The sequence below is a fragment of the Oncorhynchus gorbuscha genome, linkage group LG05 (genome assembly GCF_021184085.1).
Source record: "Oncorhynchus gorbuscha isolate QuinsamMale2020 ecotype Even-year linkage group LG05, OgorEven_v1.0, whole genome shotgun sequence".
Lineage (NCBI taxonomy): Eukaryota > Metazoa > Chordata > Actinopteri > Salmoniformes > Salmonidae > Oncorhynchus > Oncorhynchus gorbuscha.
This window is the reverse complement of record NC_060177.1, coordinates 7,236,260-7,256,852: the sequence shown is the minus strand read 5'-3', so window position 1 is coordinate 7,256,852 and position 20,593 is coordinate 7,236,260. Positions and strand designations below refer to the sequence as shown.

Sequence of the window (20,593 nt, the reverse complement as noted above, 5' to 3'; positions counted from 1 at the left end):
CCCCTTTCTACAAAAATACTTGGTAGCAAAATAGAATCTACATTACAAAAGAAAGGGGACGAGTGTGAAAATAAGCATGCATTCAATTTTTTTTCTAGATGTATATACACATGTGTTTTTTTGGGGTGGGAGTAGCACCCCCTGCTGGATCTGAGTGAGTACTACATCAAAGAAACGGTGATGAAACAACACTAATAATACAGACCATAGTACAGGTTCCACTCTTACCCACAGTTATCACTTCCAGGGGAACCCATGGAGTCCTAGAAAATGTGCAGATTGAGACGGGTATCAGCCAAGGACGGGGGCATGGCAACTGTTGTGTGTGTGAGAGAGAGAGATCAGACTAGCTAGCTTTTAACAAGCGATAGTGCACCTCTCAGGGTTTTCACATCAGCACCATACAGTCTTGCATGGCGTTTCATTACAAAATACAGAACATTACACTTCTGTAGTAAAATAGAGATGAGGAAGGAACACTCCTGTATCTATAGTCCAGGATACTTAGCTTAATCCTAGGTTCTGAGAACAACAGCTGACTGGCAACACTCTGCAATGCCCATAAGCAGTCAATAGTCACTTTTCCATAATGGACACTAAGAATTGCCCCTTGAAGTATGTTTGCTTATATAAATGATTGGATGAACTATTCCCACACTTTGAGATTTCTTGTAAAATGCAGGGGCAACGTCGCTCAACACAACCATTGCCATGACAAAAGTTTGTATCAAGGCCTCCCGAGTCGCTCAGCGGTCTAAGGCCTGAGCCGTCACTGCAGACCTGGGTTCGATCCCAGGCAGTGTCACAAATGACTGTGACCGGGAGTCTCATAGGGCAGCGCACAATTGGCCCAGTGTTGTCCGGGTTAGGGGAGTGTTTGGCAGATGGGGCTTTATTTGCCTGATCGCCCTCTAGCGACTCCTAGTGGCGGGCCGGGCGCCTACAGGCTGACTTCGGTCGTCATTTGAACGATTTTTTCTCCGACACATTGGTGCAGTTGGCTTCTGGGTTTAAGTGAGCGGGTGTTAAGAAGTGCGGCTTGGCGTGTCATATTTCGGAAGATGTACCTACATCTCTCCCGAGTCCATTGGGGAGTTTCAGCGATGGCACAAGATCGGAATTGGATCGTAATTAGATGTCACGAAATTGCAGAGAAAAAGGGGGTAAAATACAAAAAACTATTTTTGTAAAGTTCTAATTTTGTCAAATGCTATGGATAATCAAACCACAGTTTCAGATGTATTGAGAAATACACTGCTATGTCAAACTCCTCAGACAGTCAGAGGATATCTGGGTGACAGTTCAAACCCAATGGTCTCTGACTGTGCGGGAAAGAGATTTGGCACGCTTCCAAAAAGAGATTACAAACACGATCTGCACTGTTCCGGGACAAACTAGAGAACATGGGAAACCCATCCAGAGGACTGGACAGACAGGAGAACGTCGACCTCGCCTAAAAGCTTCTTGCTAGATTTCCCTTTACACACTACTCAGAAGTGGCAAGGGAGGAACATATTTCATTACGACAAATTCATATATTTTCAATCAGCTAACAAATGGGTGGCATTCTACAAATTTGCAACAAAAAGACAACGAAAAAAAACAGCTAACCATAGAAACAGTCTCCACTGAAATGTGTAAAACGTCCATGTTCTTCTAGCATGCTATATAAAAAGCAGTATCACTCACCATTCCCGAAACACCCAATCTAGTAATTATCTAGCAGCGCTACATAAACATATGTACAACTAACAATGATAACAAAAACAGAAAAGAAAATGGAGGAATCTCATGCCTTAAAATCTCCCATGCTACAGCGGTGTTGGCACTAGATGCCGACATATTAAACATGTTCAATAAAAAAAAATGTCTATGACATTGAGGCGATAACAACGCCTTCCTGTTTTAATGCACACGCCCCCTTTTGCCACAAACATGTACAAAAAAACTTTAAAAAAGTGCTGTCAGTTGGTGTGGATGGGGAGAGTATGTGACAGACGAGGGTTGGGGAGAGTATGTGACAGACGAGGGTTGGGGAGAGTATGTGACAGACGAGGGTTGGGGAGAGTATGTGACAGACGAGGGTTGGGGAGAGTATGTCTCAGACGAGGGTTGGGGAGAGTATGTCTCAGACGAGGGTTGGGGAGAGTATGTGACAGACGAGGGTTGGGGAGAGTATGTCACAGACGAGGGTTGGGGAGAGTATGTGACAGACGAGGGTTGGGGGGGAGATGGGAGAGTATGTCTCAGACGAGGGTTGGGGAGAGTATGTCTCAGACGAGGGTTGGGGAGTATGTCTCAGACGAGGGTTGGGGAGAGTATGTCTCAGACGAGGGTTGGGGAGAGTATGTCTCAGACGAGGGTTGGGGAGAGTATGTCTCAGACGAGGGTTGGGGAGAGTATGTCTCAGACGAGGGTTGGGGAGAGTATGTCTCAGACGAGGGTTGGGGAGAGTATGTCTCAGACGAGGGTTGGGGAGAGTATGTGACAGACGAGGGTTGGGGAGAGTATGTGACAGACGAGGGTTGGGGAGAGTATGTGACAGACGAGGGTTGGGGAGAGTATGTGACAGACGAGGGTTGGGGAGAGTATGTGACAGACGAGGGTTGGGGAGAGTATGTCTCAGACGAGGGTTGGGGAGAGTATGTGACAGACGAGTATGTGACAGACGAGGGTTGGGGAGAGTATGTGACAGACGAGGGTTGGGGAGAGTATGTGACAGACGAGGGTTGGGGAGAGTATGTGACAGACGAGGGTTGGGGAGAGTATGTGACAGACGAGGGTTGGGGAGAGTATGTGACAGACGAGGGTTGGGGAGAGTATGTGACAGACGAGGGTTGGGGAGAGTATGTCTCAGACGAGGGTTGAGGAGAGTATGTCTCAGACGAGGGTTGGGGAGAGTATGTCTCAGACGAGGGTTGGGGAGAGTATGTCTCAGACGAGGGTTGGGGAGAGTATGTCTCAGACGAGGGTTGGGCTTTCTCAGCCTACAGGCTCTTCTTCCAAAGACACAAAGCCTTCTCTCAATGCCTGCCGACCCCTTTCTGATCCTTTAGTTGATGTGACTATGGTCTCTAGTCTGTTTAATTCACTGGTGCTGTGACAGAGACGGTGGGGAGAGTATTCCTACGACACGCTGGAGCAGCGGATGCTGGGGGAACCCATTTGCATGAGCACCTTGTCCAGCCACTGCAGGGGGCCGTTGAGGTGCAGCTCGATCCAACAAGGGGTGCTGGTCACGGTCTGTCGCCTGGGTAGAGAGACCGAAGAGGAGGAGGAGACATAAGAGACAGGTTCACTGCAGGACACAATCAACTAGGATCTGGATTATACCTGTGTGACAGTGACAAACACTCATCCATTTTCTTGTAGGTTTTCAACACAGTGTGTGAGTTTGTGAATAAGACTTGCATAAGAACAGCCCTTAGCTTTGGTATATTGGCCATATACCACACGCCCTTGTGCCTTAATGCTTAAATATATCATACAACTCAAAGCAGATCATTCTCAGTGGGAGGAGGAACCGCCCCCATTTTTCACTGAAATGATATACCCGCGTGTAACTCTGGCCCTAAAGCAAGGATATGCATGTTATTGGTACCATTTGAAAGGAAACACTTTGAAGTTTGTGGAAATTTGAAAGGAATGTAGGAGAATATAACACAATAGATCTGGTAAAAGACAACTGTTCTTTTGTATTTTTTTTGTACCATCATCTTTGAAAAAGAGAAAGGCCATAATGTATTATTCCAGCCCAGCTGCAATTTATATTTTGGCCACTAGATGGCTGCAGTGTATGTGCAAAGTTTTAGACTGATACAATGAACTATTGCATTTCTGTTCAAAACTTTGTGTTAAGACTGCCCAAATGTGCCTAAATTGTTTATTAATAACTTTTCATTTTGGGGCGGCAGGATAGCCTAGTGGTAAGAGCGTTGTACTAGTAAACGGAAGGTTGCAAGTTCAAATCCCCGAGCTGACAAGGTACAAATCTGTCGTTCTGCCCCTGAACAGGCAGTTAACCCACTGTTCCTAGGCCGTCATTGAAAATAAGAATTTGTTCTTAACTGACTTGCCTAGTAAAATAAATGTAAAATTAACAAAAATAAAATGTTCAAAAATGGTGTACTCTCCTTAAACAATAGCATGGTATTCATTCACTTTAATAGCTATTGCAAATTGAACAGTGCAGTTAGATTAACAAGAATTTAAGCTTTCTGCCAATATCATATGTCTGTTCAGGGAAATGTTCTTGTTACTTATAACCTCATGCTATTCGTATTAGCCTACGTTAGCGCAACCTCATGCTATTCGCATTAGCCTACGTTAGCTCAACCTCATGCTATTCACATTAGCCTACGTTAGCTCAACCTCATGCTATTCACATTAGCCTACGTTAGCTCAACCTCATGCTATTCACATTAGCCTACGTTAGCTCAACCTCATGCTATTCACATTAGCCTACGTTAGCTCAACCTCATGCTATTCACATTAGCCTACGTTAGCTCAACCTCATGCTATTCACATTAGCCTAGGTTAGCTCAACCTCATGCTATTCGCATTAGCCTACGTTAGCTCAACCTCATGCTATTCACATTAGCCTACGTTAGCTCAACAGTCCCAGGGAAGGGTCAAAGATCCCGAAGAAATAGACTGGTCGAGATGTTTGTGCTGTTTTGTCAACCCCTGAGATCTGGAACCAGGCTAGTGTAGACTGGGCAGTAATACTACAGTGATCTGGAACCAGGCTAGTGTAGACTGGGCAGTAACACAACAGTGATCTGGAACCCAGGCTCGTGTAGACTGGGCAGTAACACTACAGTGATCTGGAACCAGGGCAGACTAACACTACAGTGATCTGGAACCAGGCTGGCATAGACTGGGCAGTCACACTACAGTGATCTGGAACCAGGCTGGCATAGACTGGGCAGTCACACTACAGTGATCTGGAACCAGGCTGGCATAGACTGGGCAGTCACACTACAGTGATCTGGAACCAGGCTGGCATAGACTGGGCAGTCACACTACAGTGATCTGGAACCAGGCTAGTGTAGACTGGGCAGTAACACTACAGTGATCTGGAACCAGGCTAGTGTAGACTGACTGGGCAGTAGACTGGGCAGTACAGTGATCTGGAACCAGGCTTGTGTAGACTGACTGGGCAGTAACACTACAGTGATCTGGAACCAGGCTAGTGTAGACTGGGCAGTCACACTACAGTGATCTGGAACCAGGCTAGTGTAGACTGGGCAGTAACACTACAGTGATCTGGAACCAGGCTTGTGTAGACTGACTGGGCAGTAACACTACAGTGATAAAAGTCAACAGTGAACCATTGTGTTTCTGTCTGAAGGGACAAGGAGAGCACACGACGTCCCACCCTGGGACAGAAGCACAGCGCCCCACTCCTCCCTCAGTGTCTCCGTGTCTCCCGCCTGCCTCCAGCCTGCTTCCGTGCCTCCCTGCCTCCATCCCTGCCTGCCTCCCTGCCTCCATCCCTACCTGCCTCCCTGCCTGCTTCCGGCCTGCCTCCCGCCCTCCCAACTTCTGTCTCCAGCCTCTGTCTGAAGGGACCTCCCTGGGACAGAAGCACAGCGCCCCTCCCTCCTCCGCCTGCCTCCAGCCCTCCCTCCCTCCCTCCTGCCGCCTCCTGCCTCCAGCCTCCCTCCCTCCCTCCGCCCTCCCGTCTCCTGCCTCCCTCCCTCTCCCTCCCCGTCTCCTGCCTCCCTCCCTCCGCGTCTCCTGCCTCCCTCCCTCCGCGTCTCCTGCCTCCCTCCCTCCCGTCTCCTGCCTCCCTCCCTCCGCCTCCTGCCTCCCTCCCAGCCTCCCTCCCTCCGCGTCTCCTGCCTCCCTGCAGCCTCCCTCCCTCCGCGTCTCCAGCCCTCCCGTCTCCAGCCTCGCTCCCTCCCCGCGTCTCCCTCCCCCCCCCTCCCTCTCCCCCCGTGTCTCCCGCGTCTCCCGCCTCCCTCCCTCCGCGTCTCCCGCCTCCCCCTCCGCCCCCCGCCTCTCCCCCAGCGTCTCCCGCCTGCCTCCCCCAGCGTCTCCCCCTGCCTCCCCCAGCGTCTCCCGCCAGCGTGTCTCCCCCCGCGTCTCCCGCCTGCTCCCCCAGCGTCTCCCGCCTGCCCCCCGCGTCTCCCGCCGCCTCCCCCGCGTCTCCCGCCTGCCCCCAGTCTCCCGCCGTCTCCCGCCTGCCCCCGCGTCTCCCGCCTGCCTCCCCCGCGTCTCCCGCCTCCCTCCCCGCGTCTCCCGCCTCCCTCCCGTCTCCCGCCTCCCTCCGCGTCTCCCGCCTCCCTCCGCGTCTCCCGCCTCCCTCCGTGTCTCCCGCCTCCCTCCGTGTCTCCCGCCTCCCTCCGTGTCTCCCGCCTCCCTCCGTGTCTTCTGCCTCCCCCGCTGCCTACCCTCCCCCTCTTTCCTGCATTCCATCCCCCTTACACAACTCCCTCTCTGTCTCAGCCCTGTGTGTGCTGGGCTGAGCTGGTTTTTTTCTTATTGTGGAAACACATGTCAAATTTATCAATGGCTGCTGATGGAAAACGTCTGTACAAATGTACCTACACATGATTAGTTCATTACAACTAAATATTTGAGTGAGGAAATGCACAGGGAAAAAGAAGCATAGCAGGGCAGTGACTAAAAATGAAACCATCGGTAGATTAAAGCAAGAGAAAATGCTTCATTATTTTGTGTCTATTCTCCTCCTCACGTTCCCTTGGCGTCCTGGAACTTGGGAGAAACAGTTGAAATAAAAGTAGCCACCTCAGACCGGTTTGGGCTATTGATCTTAATACCTCTCTGCCAGGCCAGAGAACTACTAGCAGTCATACTCCTGCTTCCCTCACTGTGTGTCTGCCAGGCCAGAGAACTACTAGCAGCCATAATCCAGCACAGTCCACAGTGATGAATGATACATCAAGACAGCAGCTCTGTCTGTCAGAGCACTTCATCATTATAGAGGATGAGAAGGAGAGGAGGAGGAGAAGAGAGAGGTGGGTAGCTGTGATTACAATAGATGAATGCTTATTGTTCTAGGAATACAGAGACATTAAAAAAGGCCTCTAGGGTGTAAGGACAGACTCCTGCATGAACTACTGTATACAATAACCTATCAGGGTGTTCTATTTAATATCCCAGACTGTCCCTGCACCCCTCAGCCATCTGAATGAACTACTGTATACAATAACCTATCAGGGTGTTCTATTTAATATCCCAGACTGTCTCTGCACCCCTCAGCCATCTGAATGAACTACTGTATACAATAACCTATCAGGGTGTTCTATTTAATATCCCAGACTGTCTCTGCACCCCTCAGCCATCTGAATGAACTACTGTATACAATAACCTATCAGGGTGTTCTATTTAATATCCCAGACTGTCTCTGCACCCCTCAGCCATCTGAATGAACTACTGTATACAATAACCTATCAGGGTGTTCTATTTAATATCCCAGACTGTCTCTGCACCCCTCAGCCATCCCACATAGTTATTTAACCTTGCACCCCTCAGCCATCCCACATAGTTATTTAACCTTGTACCCCTCAGCCATCCCACATAGTTATTTAACCTTGCACCCCTCAGCCATCCCACATAGTTATTTAACCTTGCACCCCTCAGCCATCCCACATAGTTATTTAACCTTGCACCCCTCAGCCATCATAGTTATTTAACCTTGCACCCCTCAGCCATCCCACATAGTTATTTAACCATAGTTATTTTGCACCCCTCAGCCATCCCACATAGTTATTTAACCTTGCACCCCTCAGCCATCCCACATAGTTATTTAACCTTGCACCCCTCAGCCATCCCACATAGTTATTTAACCTTGCACCCCTCAGCCATCCCACATAGTTATTTAACCTTGCACCCCTCAGCCATCCCACATAGTTATTTAACCTTGCACCCCTCAGCCATCCCAGCCATAGTTATTTAACCTTGCACCCCTCAGCCATCCCACATAGTTATTTAACCTTGCACCCCTCAGCCATCCCACATAGTTATTTAACCTTGCACCCCTCAGCCATCCCACATAGTTATTTAACCTTGCACCCCTCAGCCATCCCACATAGTTATTTAACCTTGCACCCCTCAGCCATCCCACATAGTTATTTAACCTTGCACCCCTCAGCCATCCCACATAGTTATTTAACCTTGCACCCCTCAGCCATCCCACATAGTTATTTAACCTTGCACCCCTCAGCCATCCCACATAGTTATTTAACCTTGTACCCCTCAACCATCCCACATAGTTATTTAACCTTGTACCCCTCAGCCATCCCACATAGTTATTTAACCTTGTACCCCTCAGCCATCCCACATAGTTATTTAACCTTGTACCCCTCAGCCATCCCACATAGTTTCTCCATTCCTGTACCGTCTCATCTGAATCACCTAGTGAGCTCATCAGGTAGGAGCCGGGTATCAACGACCGACAAGGGTCGACTCTGGTTTAATACATGAACCCTTAATGAGAGCGTGTCGCTGTGGACTGTGTGTTACCTGTACTCTGCTCCCCAGCCCTTGACGAAGCTCATGCGGATGGTGCACATCCTGGTGAGCTGGTAGACTGCCTCGAAGCCCTGGTTCACCGACTGGGCCAGCAGGGCAGCAAACTCCTGGTTGTTAAAGATCTTCAGGTTGCAGCCTACGGAACCGTCACACAACCGTCCGACAAACCGTTACCGTCAAGACACAATGAATGGAGGTGTGTGTGTGTGTCGTACGTGTGTTGGTGAGTAACCACAGTACGACAGTCATTGTGGACATTAACCTACTGTGTGTCAACCTTTTGTCTCGCTCTCTTTGACACACACACACACTTCTCAGCTCTCACCTGGGGGGATCTTGCAGACAGTGGCGGGGTGCCAGCCGTAACGCTGGTTACAGTTGGGACTCTGGACGAAGATGGCACTGTCGCTGAGGCACTCTGCAAACACCTCTCCTCCAATATAGTACAACCGTACCCCTCTGCCTGCAGACAAACAGAGAACCATCTGTCTAGAACCAGAACCACCCCTGATGTGAACACACAGACCATTCAATTCTGAACACGGATGACAACGAACATGTGATGTATACCTAAATACAGTGCATTCGCAAGGTATTCAGACCCCTTGACTTTGTTACGTTAGCCTTATACTAAAATGGATTAACCCCCCCCCCCTCATCAATCTACACACAATACCCTATAATGAGAAAGCAACCTTTTTTATTTTACATTTTTGCAAATGTATTAAAAATAGAAAACTGAAATATCACATTTACAGTGCCTTGCGAAAGTATTCGGCCCCCTTGAACTTTGCGACCTTTTGCCACATTTCAGGCTTCAAACATAAAGATATAAACTGTATTTTTTTTAAAGCATCAACAACAAGTGGGACACAATCATGAAGTGGAACGACATTTATTGGATATTTCAAACTTTTTTAACAAATCAAAAACTGAAAAATTGGGCATGCAAAATTATTCAGCCCCCTTAAGTTAATACTTTGTAGCTTGGGGTATGTCTATCAGTTTTGCACATCGAGAGACTGATTTTTTTTTACCATTCCTCCTTGCAAAACAGCTCGAGCTCAGTGAGGTTGGATGGAGAGCATTTGTGAACAGCAGTTTTCAGTTCTTTCCACAGATTCTCGATTGGATTCAGGTCTGGACTTTGACTTGGCCATTCTAATACCTGGATATGTTTATTTTTGAACCATTCCATTGTAGATTTTGCTTTATGTTTTGGATCATTGTCTTGTTGGAAGACAAATCTCCGTCCCAGTCTCAGGTCTTTTGCAGACTCCATCAGGTTCTCTTCCAGAATGGTCCTGTATTTGGCTCCATCCATCTTCCCATCAATTTTAACCATCTTCCCTGTCCCTGCTGAAGAAAAGCAGGCCCAAACCATGATGCTGCCACCACCATGTTTGACAGTGGGGATGGTGTGTTCAGGGTGATGGGCTGTGTTGCTTTTACGCCAAACATAACGTTTTGCATTGTTGCCAAAAAGTTCAATTTTGGTTTCATCTGACCAGAGCACCTTCTTCCACATGTTTGGTGTGTCTCCCAGGTGGCTTGTGGCAAACTTTAAACAACACTTTTTATGGATATCTTTAAGAAATGGCTTTCTTCTTGCCACTCTTCCATAAAGGCCAGATTTGTGCAATATATGACTGATTGTTGTCCTATGGACAGTGTCTCCCACCTCAGCTGTAGATCTCTGCAGTTCATCCAGAGTGATCATGGGCCTCTTGGCTGCATCTCTGATCAGTCTTCTCCTTGTATGAGCTGAAAGTTTAGAAGGACGGCCAGGTCTTGGTAGATTTGCAGTGGTCTGATACTCCTTCCATTTTAATATTATCGCTTGCACAGTGCTCCTTGGGATGTTTAAAGCTTTGGAAATCTTTTTGTATCCAAATCCGGCTTTAAACTTCTTCACAGCAGTATCTCGGACCTGCCTGATGTGTTCCTTGTTCTTCATGATGCTCTCTGCGCTTTTAACGGACCTCTGAGACTATCACAGTGCAGGTGCATTTATACAGAGACTTGATTACACACAGGTGGATTGTATTTATCATCATTAGTCATTTAGGTCAACATTGGATCATTCAGAGATCCGAACACTGAACTTCTGGAGAGAGTTTTCTGCACTGAAAGTAAAGGGGCTGAATAATTTTGCACGCCCAATTTTTCAGTTTTTGATTTGTTAAAAAAAGTTTGAAATATCCAATAAATGTCGTTCCACTTCATGATTGTGTCCCACTTGTTGTTGATTCTTCACAAAAAAATACAGTTTTATATCTTTATGTTTGAAGCCTGAAATGTGGCAAAAGGTCGCAAAGTTCAAGGGGGCCGAATACTTTCGCAAGGCACTGTACATAAGTATTAAGACCCTTTACTCAGTACTTTGTTGAAGCACCTTTGGCTGCAATTACAGCCTCCAGTCTTCTTGGGTATGATGCTACAAGCTTGGCATATCTGTATTTGGGGAGTTTCTCCCATTCTTCTCTGCAGATCCTCTCAAGCTCTGTCAGGTTGGATGAAGAGCGTCGCTGCACAGCTATTTTCAGGTCTCTCCAGAGATGTTCGATCAGGTTCAAGTCCAGCCTTGGCTGGGCCAATTAAGGACATTGAGACTTGTCCCGAAGCCACTCCTGCGTTGTCTTGGCTGTGTGCTTAGGGTCGTTGTCCTGTTGGAAAGTGAACCTTTTCCCCAGTCTGAGGTCCTGAGCGTTCTGGAGCAGGTTTTAATCAAGGATCTCTGTACTTTGCTCTGTTCATCTTTCCCTAGATCCTGACTAGTCTTCCAGTCCCTGCCGCTGAAAAACAATCCCACAGCATGATGCTGCCACCACCATGCTTCACCGTAGGGATGGTGCCAGGTTCCCTCCAGACGTGATGCTTGGCATTCAGATCAAAGAGTTGAATCTTGGTTTCATCAGACCAGAGAATTGTTTCTCATGGACAGAGTCTTTAGGTGCCTTTTGGCAAACTCCAAGCGGGCTATCAAGTGCCTCTTACTGAGGAGTGGCTTCCGTCTGGCCACTCTACCATAAAGGCCTGATTGGTGGAGTGCTGCAGAGATGGGAGAACCTTTCAGATGACATCCATTTCCACAAAGGAACTCTGGAGCTCTGTCAGAGTGACCATCGGGTTCTCGGTCACCTCCCTGACCAAGGCCCTTCTCCCCCAATTGCTCAGTTTGGCAGTGTGGCCAGCTCTAGGAAGAGTCTTGGCGGTTCCAAACTTCTTCCATTTAAGAATGATGGAGGCCACTGTGTTTTTTGGGGACCTTCAATGCTGTAGCCATTTGTTTGGCACCCTTCCCCAGATCTGTGCCTCGTGGCTTGGCTTTTGCCCTGACATGCACCGTCAACTGTGGGACCTTATATAGACAGGTGTGTGCGCCTTTACAAATCATGTCCAATCAATTGAATTTACCACAGGTGGACTTCAATCAAGTTGTAGAAACATCTCAAGGATGATCAATGGAAATGATACCCTGGAGTTCAATTTAGAGTCTCATAGCAAAGGGTCTGAATAATTATGTAAATAAGGTATTCGTTTAAAAAAAATACATTTGCAAACATTTCTAAAACCTGTTAGTGCTTGGTCATTATGGGGTACTGTGTGTAATTAAATACATTTTAGAATAAATCTGTAACGTAACAAAATGTGGAAGTCCAGATGTCTGAATACTTAACTTGTTCCCAAGTACCCCCCTCAAAAAAATTGACAAATGTGATAGTGTCTCACTGTAATCAAGGTATGAAATGATTGGTATTTTCAAATACAATTTCATTTTGGGCTTAGCAGTGTACAAAATATTATAATTATGTTCTGGCCCCTTGACCATTCTCTGACAAAAATGGCCCCGTGGTGTGAATCTATTTGCCCACCCCCCCGACCTATGCCCCCCCCCCCCCCCGACCTAAGGCCCCCACCCCCGACCTAAGGCCCCCACCCCCGACCTAAGGCCCCCACCCCCCGACCTAAGGCCCCCACCCCCGACCTAAGGCCCCCACCCCCTGACCTAAGGCCCCCCACCCCCGACCTAAGGCCCCCACCCCCCGACCTAAGGGACCCCCCACCCCCCGACCTAAGGCCCCCACCCCCGACCTAAGGCCCCCACCCCCCGACCTAAGGCCCCCACCCCCGACCTAAGGCCCCCACCCCCCGACCTAAGGCCCCCACCCCCGACCTAAGGCCCCCACCCCCGACCTAAGGCCCCCACCCCCCCTAAGGCCCCCACCCCCCGACCTAAGGCCCCCACCCCTGACCTAAGGCCCCCACCCCCGACCTAAGGTATTGGCTAATAAAACATCTCTCTTTCTCTGTACTCTGGTGTGAATGACCTTGTAAACACAACTCTGTTTCAAGTTGCTACCATGTGTGGCCAGTACAGGTGGTTCAGGTTGGAAGTAGGGGTAGTCCTAAAGTTGACTAGTTATCCCATCTAACACTGCTGTTCCATTTCACTTTCCCCTCATGTCAATGACCGAGCATCAGGCCAAAAGTCATTTTGTCAGCGGTTTATTTTCAAAGCGTCAGTACCGATGTGTCTGCGTGTCAGCTCCACAGCGGCGTTACGGTTGACGTTGGAGAGGAGGCCCAGGCAGAAGCGCTCTGAGTTGGAGGGGTCGGTGAAGCCGTCCACGGTGAGGGACGGCTGGGAGGCGTGGAAGGTCTCGCCCACCCGCTGGTTCAGCTCGTAGTAGGAGATAGAACACCAGAAGGCTGGTTCACAGTACATCACAGGCTGTAGGTCTGACAGACACAGGAGAGACATGGGGAAACACTTTATTTAGATAGTTATTGAGCATCCTACTTGGGACTAAGCCTTTACCAATATCATATATATGGGACTACTTCAGAGTAAAAGACAGAACACAGAGAGACAGAGTAAGTCGCTCTGGATAAGAGCGTCTGCTAAATGACTTAAATGTAAATGTAGATAGACAGAGACAGAGACACAAAGAGGTGGGTACAATGTGAAGATATAAAGATAGAGGGAAGAGAAAGGGAAACAGAAGTGAGGAGAAAAGATACAGCTAGAGATAAAGATGGAGGGAGATAACAGCAGAGCAGATAAAGATGGAGAGAGAGAACAGCAGAGCCAGGGAGGTAGAGGATATAAAGACAGAGGGAGACTGAAGAGAGAGAGAACAGCAGAGCCAGGGAGGTAGAGGATATAAAGACAGAGGGAGACTGAAGAGAGAACAGCAGAGCCAGGGAAGTAGAGGATATAAAGACAGAGGGAGACTGAAGAGAGAGAGAACAGCAGAGCCAGGGAGGTAGAGGATATAAAGAAAGAGGGAGACTGAAGAGAGAGAGAACAGCAGAGCCAGGGAGGTAGAGGATATAAAGACAGAGGGAGACTGAAGAGAGAGAGAACAGCAGAGCCAGGGAGGTAGAGGACATAAAGAGAGAGAACAGCAGAGCCAGGGAGGTAGAGGATATAAAGACAGAGGGAGACTGAAGAGGGAGAGAACAGCAGAGCCAGGGAGGTAGAGGATATAAAGACAGAGGGAGACTGAAGAGAGAGAACAGCAGAGCCAGGGAAGTAGAGGATATAAAGACAGAGGGAGACTGAAGAGAGAGAGAACAGCAGAGCCAGGGAAGTAGAGGATATAAAGACAGAGGGAGACTGAAGAGAGAGAACAGCAGAGCCAGGGAGGTAGAGGATATAAAGAGAGAGAACAGCAGAGCCAGGGAAGTAGAGGATATAAAGACAGAGGGAGACTGAAGAGAGAGAGAACAGCAGAGCCAGGGAGGTAGAGGACATAGAGAGAGGGAGACTGAAGAGAGAGAGAACAGCAGAGCCAGGGAGGTAGAGGACATAAAGAGAGAGAACAGCAGAGCCAGGGAGGTAGAGGACATAAAGAGAGAGAACAGCAGAGCCAGGGAAGTAGAGGATATAAAGACAGAGGGAGACTGAAGAGAGAGAGAACAGCAGAGCCAGGGAGGTAGAGGACATAAAGAGAGAGGGAGACTGAAGAGAGAGAGAACAGCAGAGCCAGGGAAGTAGAGGATATAAAGACAGAGGGAGACTGAAGAGAGAGAGAACAGCAGAGCCAGGGAGGTAGAGGACATAAAGAGAGAGGGAGACTGAAGAGAGAGAGAACAGCAGAGCCAGGGAGGTAGAGGACATAAAGAGAGAGGGAGACTGAAGAGAGAGAGAACAGCAGAGCCAGGGAAGTAGAGGACATAAAGAGAGAGGGAGACTGAAGAGAGAGAGAACAGCAGAGCCAGGGAAGTAGAGGATATAAAGATGGAATATGGAAAAAGAAAAGCGGGAGAAAAACCAACAGGACAAAGTCTGCCAGTTCCCTCGGCCCTCACGCAGAGACAGAGGAGACAACGGCAACTTACAGGGTTCCGGAACCAAAACATTCAGCAAACGCTTGCACAGTTCTCGTAACAGCACAGATTTATTTTTACTTTTCCTTCTAACTACTTCCAACATTTACATTTGAAGTACAGTGAACTGTCTGGGCCCAAGTGAAGGCCCAGTCTATTTGAAGTACAGTGAACTGTCTGGGCCCAAGTGAAGGCCCAGTCTATTTGAAGTACAGTGAACTGTCTGGGCCCATGTGAAGGCCCAGTCTATTTGAAGTACAGTGAACTGTCTGGGCCCATGTGAAGGCCCAGTCTATTTGAAGTACAGTGAACTGTCTGGGCCCATGTGAAGACCCAGTCTATTTGTTGTTTTCTATAGTAGCTGGGCCAGAAACAGTGATTTAATAAACAGGATATTATCATTGATGTCAGTGTGGGCTGACTGACTTGGCCACAGCTCTGGGCTCAGACCAGGTTTCCTCTGTTACAATACGGAGCAGTGGACTGGCTTCCCGAGGGAGGGCTGCGGTGCAACACTTGTCCGCTAGTTGACAGACAGACAGACAGACAGACAGACAGACAGACAGACAGACAGACAGACAGACAGACAGACAGACAGACAGACAGACAGACAGACACACAGACACACAGACACACAGACACACACACACACACCACACACACACACACACACACACACACACACACACACACAGACCCACACACACACAGACACACACACACACAGACACACACACACACAGACCCACACACACACACAGACCACACACACACACACAGACAGACACACACACACACACCACACACACACACAGACACACACACACACACACACACACAGACAGACACACAGACACACACACAGACACACACACAGACACACACACACACACACACACACACAGACACACAGACACACACACAGACAGACAGACAGACACACAGACAGACACACACACAGACAGACAGACACACACACACACACACACAGACAGACACACAGACACACAGACAGACACACACACACAGACCCACACACACACACACACACAGACAGACACACACACACAGACACACACACACACACACACACACACACACACACACACACACACACACACACACACACACACACACACACACACACACACACACACACACACACACACACACACACACACACACAGACACACACACACACACACAGACACACACACACACACAGACCCCACACACACAGACCCACACAGACACACAGACCCACACACACACAGACCCCACACACAGACCCACACACACACAGACAGACCACACACACACACACAGACACACACACACACAGACACACACACACACACAGACCCACACACACACACACAGACAGACAGACAGACACACAGACCCCACACACAGACACACACACAGACCCACACACACACACACAGACAGACACACACACACAGACCCACACACACACACAGACAGACAGACACACACACAGACAGACACACACACACACAGACAGACACACACACACAGACACACATAGACAGACACACACACACAGACACACACACACACACACACACAGACACACACACACACAGACACACACACACACACACACACACACACACACACACACACACAGACCCACACACACACACAGACCCACACACACACACAGACAGACACACACACACAGACCCACACACACACACACACAGACCCACACACACACACAGACAGACACACACACACAGACCCACACACACACACCCACACACAGACAGACACACATAGACAGACACACACACTGTGCCTAAATCTCACAAATAAACATCCCCAAACACACAACCAAATAGCAATTTTTGTATTTATTTTTCGTTGGAGGTAACTACACCAACAAACAAAAACATTCTCCTGCCCTCTCATCTCTCTGCAGCAGACATTTGAAGAGAGATGTGTTGGGAATTTCACATTGCAGTATTGAATGGCAACACATACAGTCTCGGCACCTAAGTATGGTGATAATATTGTATTGTGAGGTCCATGGTCATACCCAGTCCTAATGCTTACCTAAATTGCTGTGTGTTGGAGACACTGGGTTTGGTGACAGGTTGGGTGAACTGGTGTCCATGCTGTGGTTCATCAGGTGATCACTGGTCTCCCCATCTTCACTGAGATAGCCAGGTGGAGGAGTCTCTGAAACACACACACCACTAGTAAACCACAGCCAATAGAGTAAACAATGATTGGTTGGTAGGTTCCTTCTAATAACATGTCCCAAAGGCCCCTACACTGCTCCACATATGCATATTAACAACGCCCTTTGTCATTGCGCTCTCGGCCAATGCTTTTATTCAGGGAAGGGAAGGGGAACCCAGTAGAAAACAGGCTGAATGTACTGACTGAGTTGGTTCTACTCGCGACAGGCTGAATGTATTGACTGAGTTGGTTCTACTCCCGACAGGCTGAATGTATTGACTGAGTTGGTTCTACTCCCGGCAGGCTGAAAGTACTGACTGAGTTGGTTCTACTCCCGACAGGCTGAATGTATTGACTGAGTTGGTTCTACTCCCGACAGGCTGAATGTACTGACTGAGTTGGTTCTACTCCCGACAGGCTGAATGTACTGACTGAGTTGGTTCTACTCCCGACAGGCTGAAAGTATTGACTGAGTTGGTTCTACTCCCGACAGGCTGAATGTACTGACTGAGTTGGTTCTACTCCCAACAGACTGAATGTACTGACTGAGTTGGTTCTACTCCTGACAGGCTGAATGTATTGACTGAGTTGGTTCTACTCCTGACAGGCTGAATGTATTGACTGAGTTGGTTCTACTCCTGACAGGCTGAATGTACTGACTGAGTTGGTTCTACTCCCGACAGACTGAATGTACTGACTGAGTTGGTTCTACTCCCGACATGCTGAATGTACTGACTGAGTTGCTTCTACTCCCAACAGACTGAATGTACTGACTGAGTTGGTTCTACTCCTGACAGGCTGAATGTACTGACTGAGTTGGTTCTACTCCCGACATGCTGAATGGACTGACTGAGTTGGTTCTACTCCCAACAGACTGAATGTACTGACTGAGTTGGTTCTACTCCCGACAGGCTGAATGTATTGACTGAGTTGGTTCTACTCCCAACAGGCTGAATGTATTGACTGTAACAGGGGGGTCAACTTGTCCTCCAGAGGTAGTAACAGATCATGTGCTGGTCTGGTCTCCACGAGGCAGTGTCTGCTTCTGACGGCTTCTCAAGCCACCACAGACACCATTTGTGCCAGGCAGAGACTGCCCACCTCCTCTGGACTCAGTGTGAGTGTGTGTGTTTGGCAACTGTTCATCCGCTCTGCTGATGTAGCTCACACCTCTGCTAGAGTCTGTCTGAAGGTAGGGGTCTAGGTGGCCGTCTCCCAAACTCACTGTGAAGGAAGGAGAGGGCTCTAGGTGACTGTGAAGGAAGGAGAGGGCTCTAGGTGACTGTGAAGGAAGGAGAGGGCTCTAGGTGACTGTGAAGGAAGGAGAGGGCTCTAGGTGGCCATCACCCAAACTCACTGTGAAGGAAGGAGAGGGCTCTAGGTGGCCGTCTCCCAAACTCACCGAGAAGGAAGGAGAGGGCTCTAGGTGGCGTCTCCCAAACTCACTGTGAAGGAAGGAGAGGGCTCTAGGTGGCCGTCTCCCAAACTTACTGTGAAGGAAGGAGAGGGCTCTAGGTGGCCGTCACCCAAACTCACTGTGAAGGAAGGAGAGGGCTCTAGGTGGCCGTCACCCAAACTCACTGTGAAGGAAGGAGAGGGCTCTAGGTGGCCGTCACCCAAACTCACTGTGAAGGAAGGAGAGGGCTCTAGGTGGCCGTCACCCAAACTCACTGTGAAGGAAGGAGAGGGCTCTAGGTGGCCGTCACCCAAACTCACTGTGAAGGAAGGAGAGGGCTCTAGGTGGCCATCACCCAAACTCACTGTGAAGGAAGGAGAGGGCTCTAGGTGGCCATCACCCAAACTCACTGTGAAGGAAGGAGAGGGCTCTAGGTGGCCATCACCCAAACTCACTGTGAAGGAAGGAGAGGGCTCTAGGTGGCCGTCACCCAAACTCACTGTGAAGGAAGAGAGGGCTCTAGGTGGCCATCACCCAAACTCACTGTGAAGGAAGGAGAGGGGTCTAAGTGGCCATCACCCAAACTCACTGTGAAGGAAGGAGAGGGGTCTAGGTGGCTAGAGGGGCTAGAAGGAAAGGGGGCTAGAGAAAACAGAGGGGCTAGAGGGGCAGTGGCTGTCACCCAACCTCACTGAGAAGCCAGGAGGAGAACTGAAGGAAAAGTTACTGGATAAAAACCCTCGTCTGTCACAACTAGACTGTGTGAGAGTGGGCAGACAAGACCACATCCCAGACACTGAGCTGTGTGAAACAAGGTCATGCATTGCAAACTCTTGGCCAGTCTCCCCTACTCACCGGTCTGGTCCGCTTGAATGGGATTTTAACTTGCTTTAAGACTTCTCTCACCGACCTTCCTCTCATTTTAAACGTGTCTCACTTAGACCAGTCTCGTCCACTGTAAGACTTTTCTATAACATGCTGCATAAATCCGGACTGGTCTCACCTGCTCCAGGAGTCTGTGTGAGGACTAGTTTCACCTCCTTTACCACTGGTCTCACTAGTAATACGACTGATATATAGACTTGTCTCACTAGTTATAGGACTGATATGTCACCTGGTATGTAGACTGGTCTCACTAGTAATACGACTGATGTCACCTGGTATGTAGACTGGTCTCACTAGTTATACGACTGATGTCACCTGGTATGTAGACTGGTCTCACTAGTTATACGACTGTTATGTCACCTGGTATGTAGACTGGTCTCACTAGTAATATGACTGATATGTCACCTGGTATGTAGACTGGTCTCACTAGTTATATGACTGATATATAGACTTGTCTCACTAGTAATATGACTGATATGTCACCTGGTATGTAGACTGGTCTCACTAGTAATATGACTGATGTCACCTGGTATGTAGACTGGTCTCACTAGTTATAGGACTGATGTCACCTGGTATGTAGACTGGTCTCACTAGTTATATGACTGATATATAGACTTGTCTCAGTAGTAATATGACTGATATGTCACCTGGTATGTAGACTGGTCTCACTAGTTATAGGACTGATGTCACCTGGTATGTAGACTGGTCTCACTAGTTATATGACTGATATATAGACTTGTCTCACTAGTAATATGACTGATATGTCACCTGGTATGTAGACTGGTCTCACTAGTAATGACTGATATACAGACTGGTCTCACTAGTTATATGACTGATATATAGACTGGTCTCACTAGTAATATGACTGATATGTCACCTGGTATATAGACTGGTCTCACTAGTAATATGACTGATATGTCACCTGGTATGTAGACTGGTCTCACTAGTAATATGACTGATATGTCACCTGGTATGTAGACTGGTCTCACTAGTAATATGACTGATATGTCACCTGGTATGTAGACTGGTCTCACTAGTAATATGACTGATGTCACCTGGTATATAGACTTGTCTCACTAGTAATATGACTGATATGTCACCTGGTATGTAGACTGGTCTCACTAGTAATATGACTGATATGTCACCTGGTATGTAGACTGGTCTCATTAGTAATATGACTGATATGTCACCTGGTATGTAGACTGGTCTCACTAGTAATATGACTGTTATGTCACCTGGTATGTAGACTGGTCTCACTAGTAATAT

At 48.4% G+C, this 20,593-nt stretch overlaps 1 protein-coding gene across 1 annotated transcript in view; it reads right to left on the bottom strand.

The window, feature by feature from the left end:
• Positions 1 to 3,048: 3,048 nt before the first annotated feature.
• LOC124035481 (mothers against decapentaplegic homolog 3) overlaps positions 3,049 to 20,593 on the bottom strand; it is a 47,174-nt gene continuing 29,629 nt past the window's right edge. The window contains exons 4-8 of the mRNA XM_046348933.1: positions 16,918 to 17,043; positions 13,033 to 13,245; positions 8,828 to 8,965; positions 8,494 to 8,638; positions 3,049 to 3,250 (exon numbers count right to left, since the gene is read on the bottom strand). Of these exons, the coding sequence (XP_046204889.1) occupies positions 3,127 to 3,250; positions 8,494 to 8,638; positions 8,828 to 8,965; positions 13,033 to 13,245; positions 16,918 to 17,043 (746 nt within the window). The 3' untranslated portion in view covers positions 3,049 to 3,126. The remainder of the gene's footprint in view (positions 3,251 to 8,493; positions 8,639 to 8,827; positions 8,966 to 13,032; positions 13,246 to 16,917; positions 17,044 to 20,593) is intronic.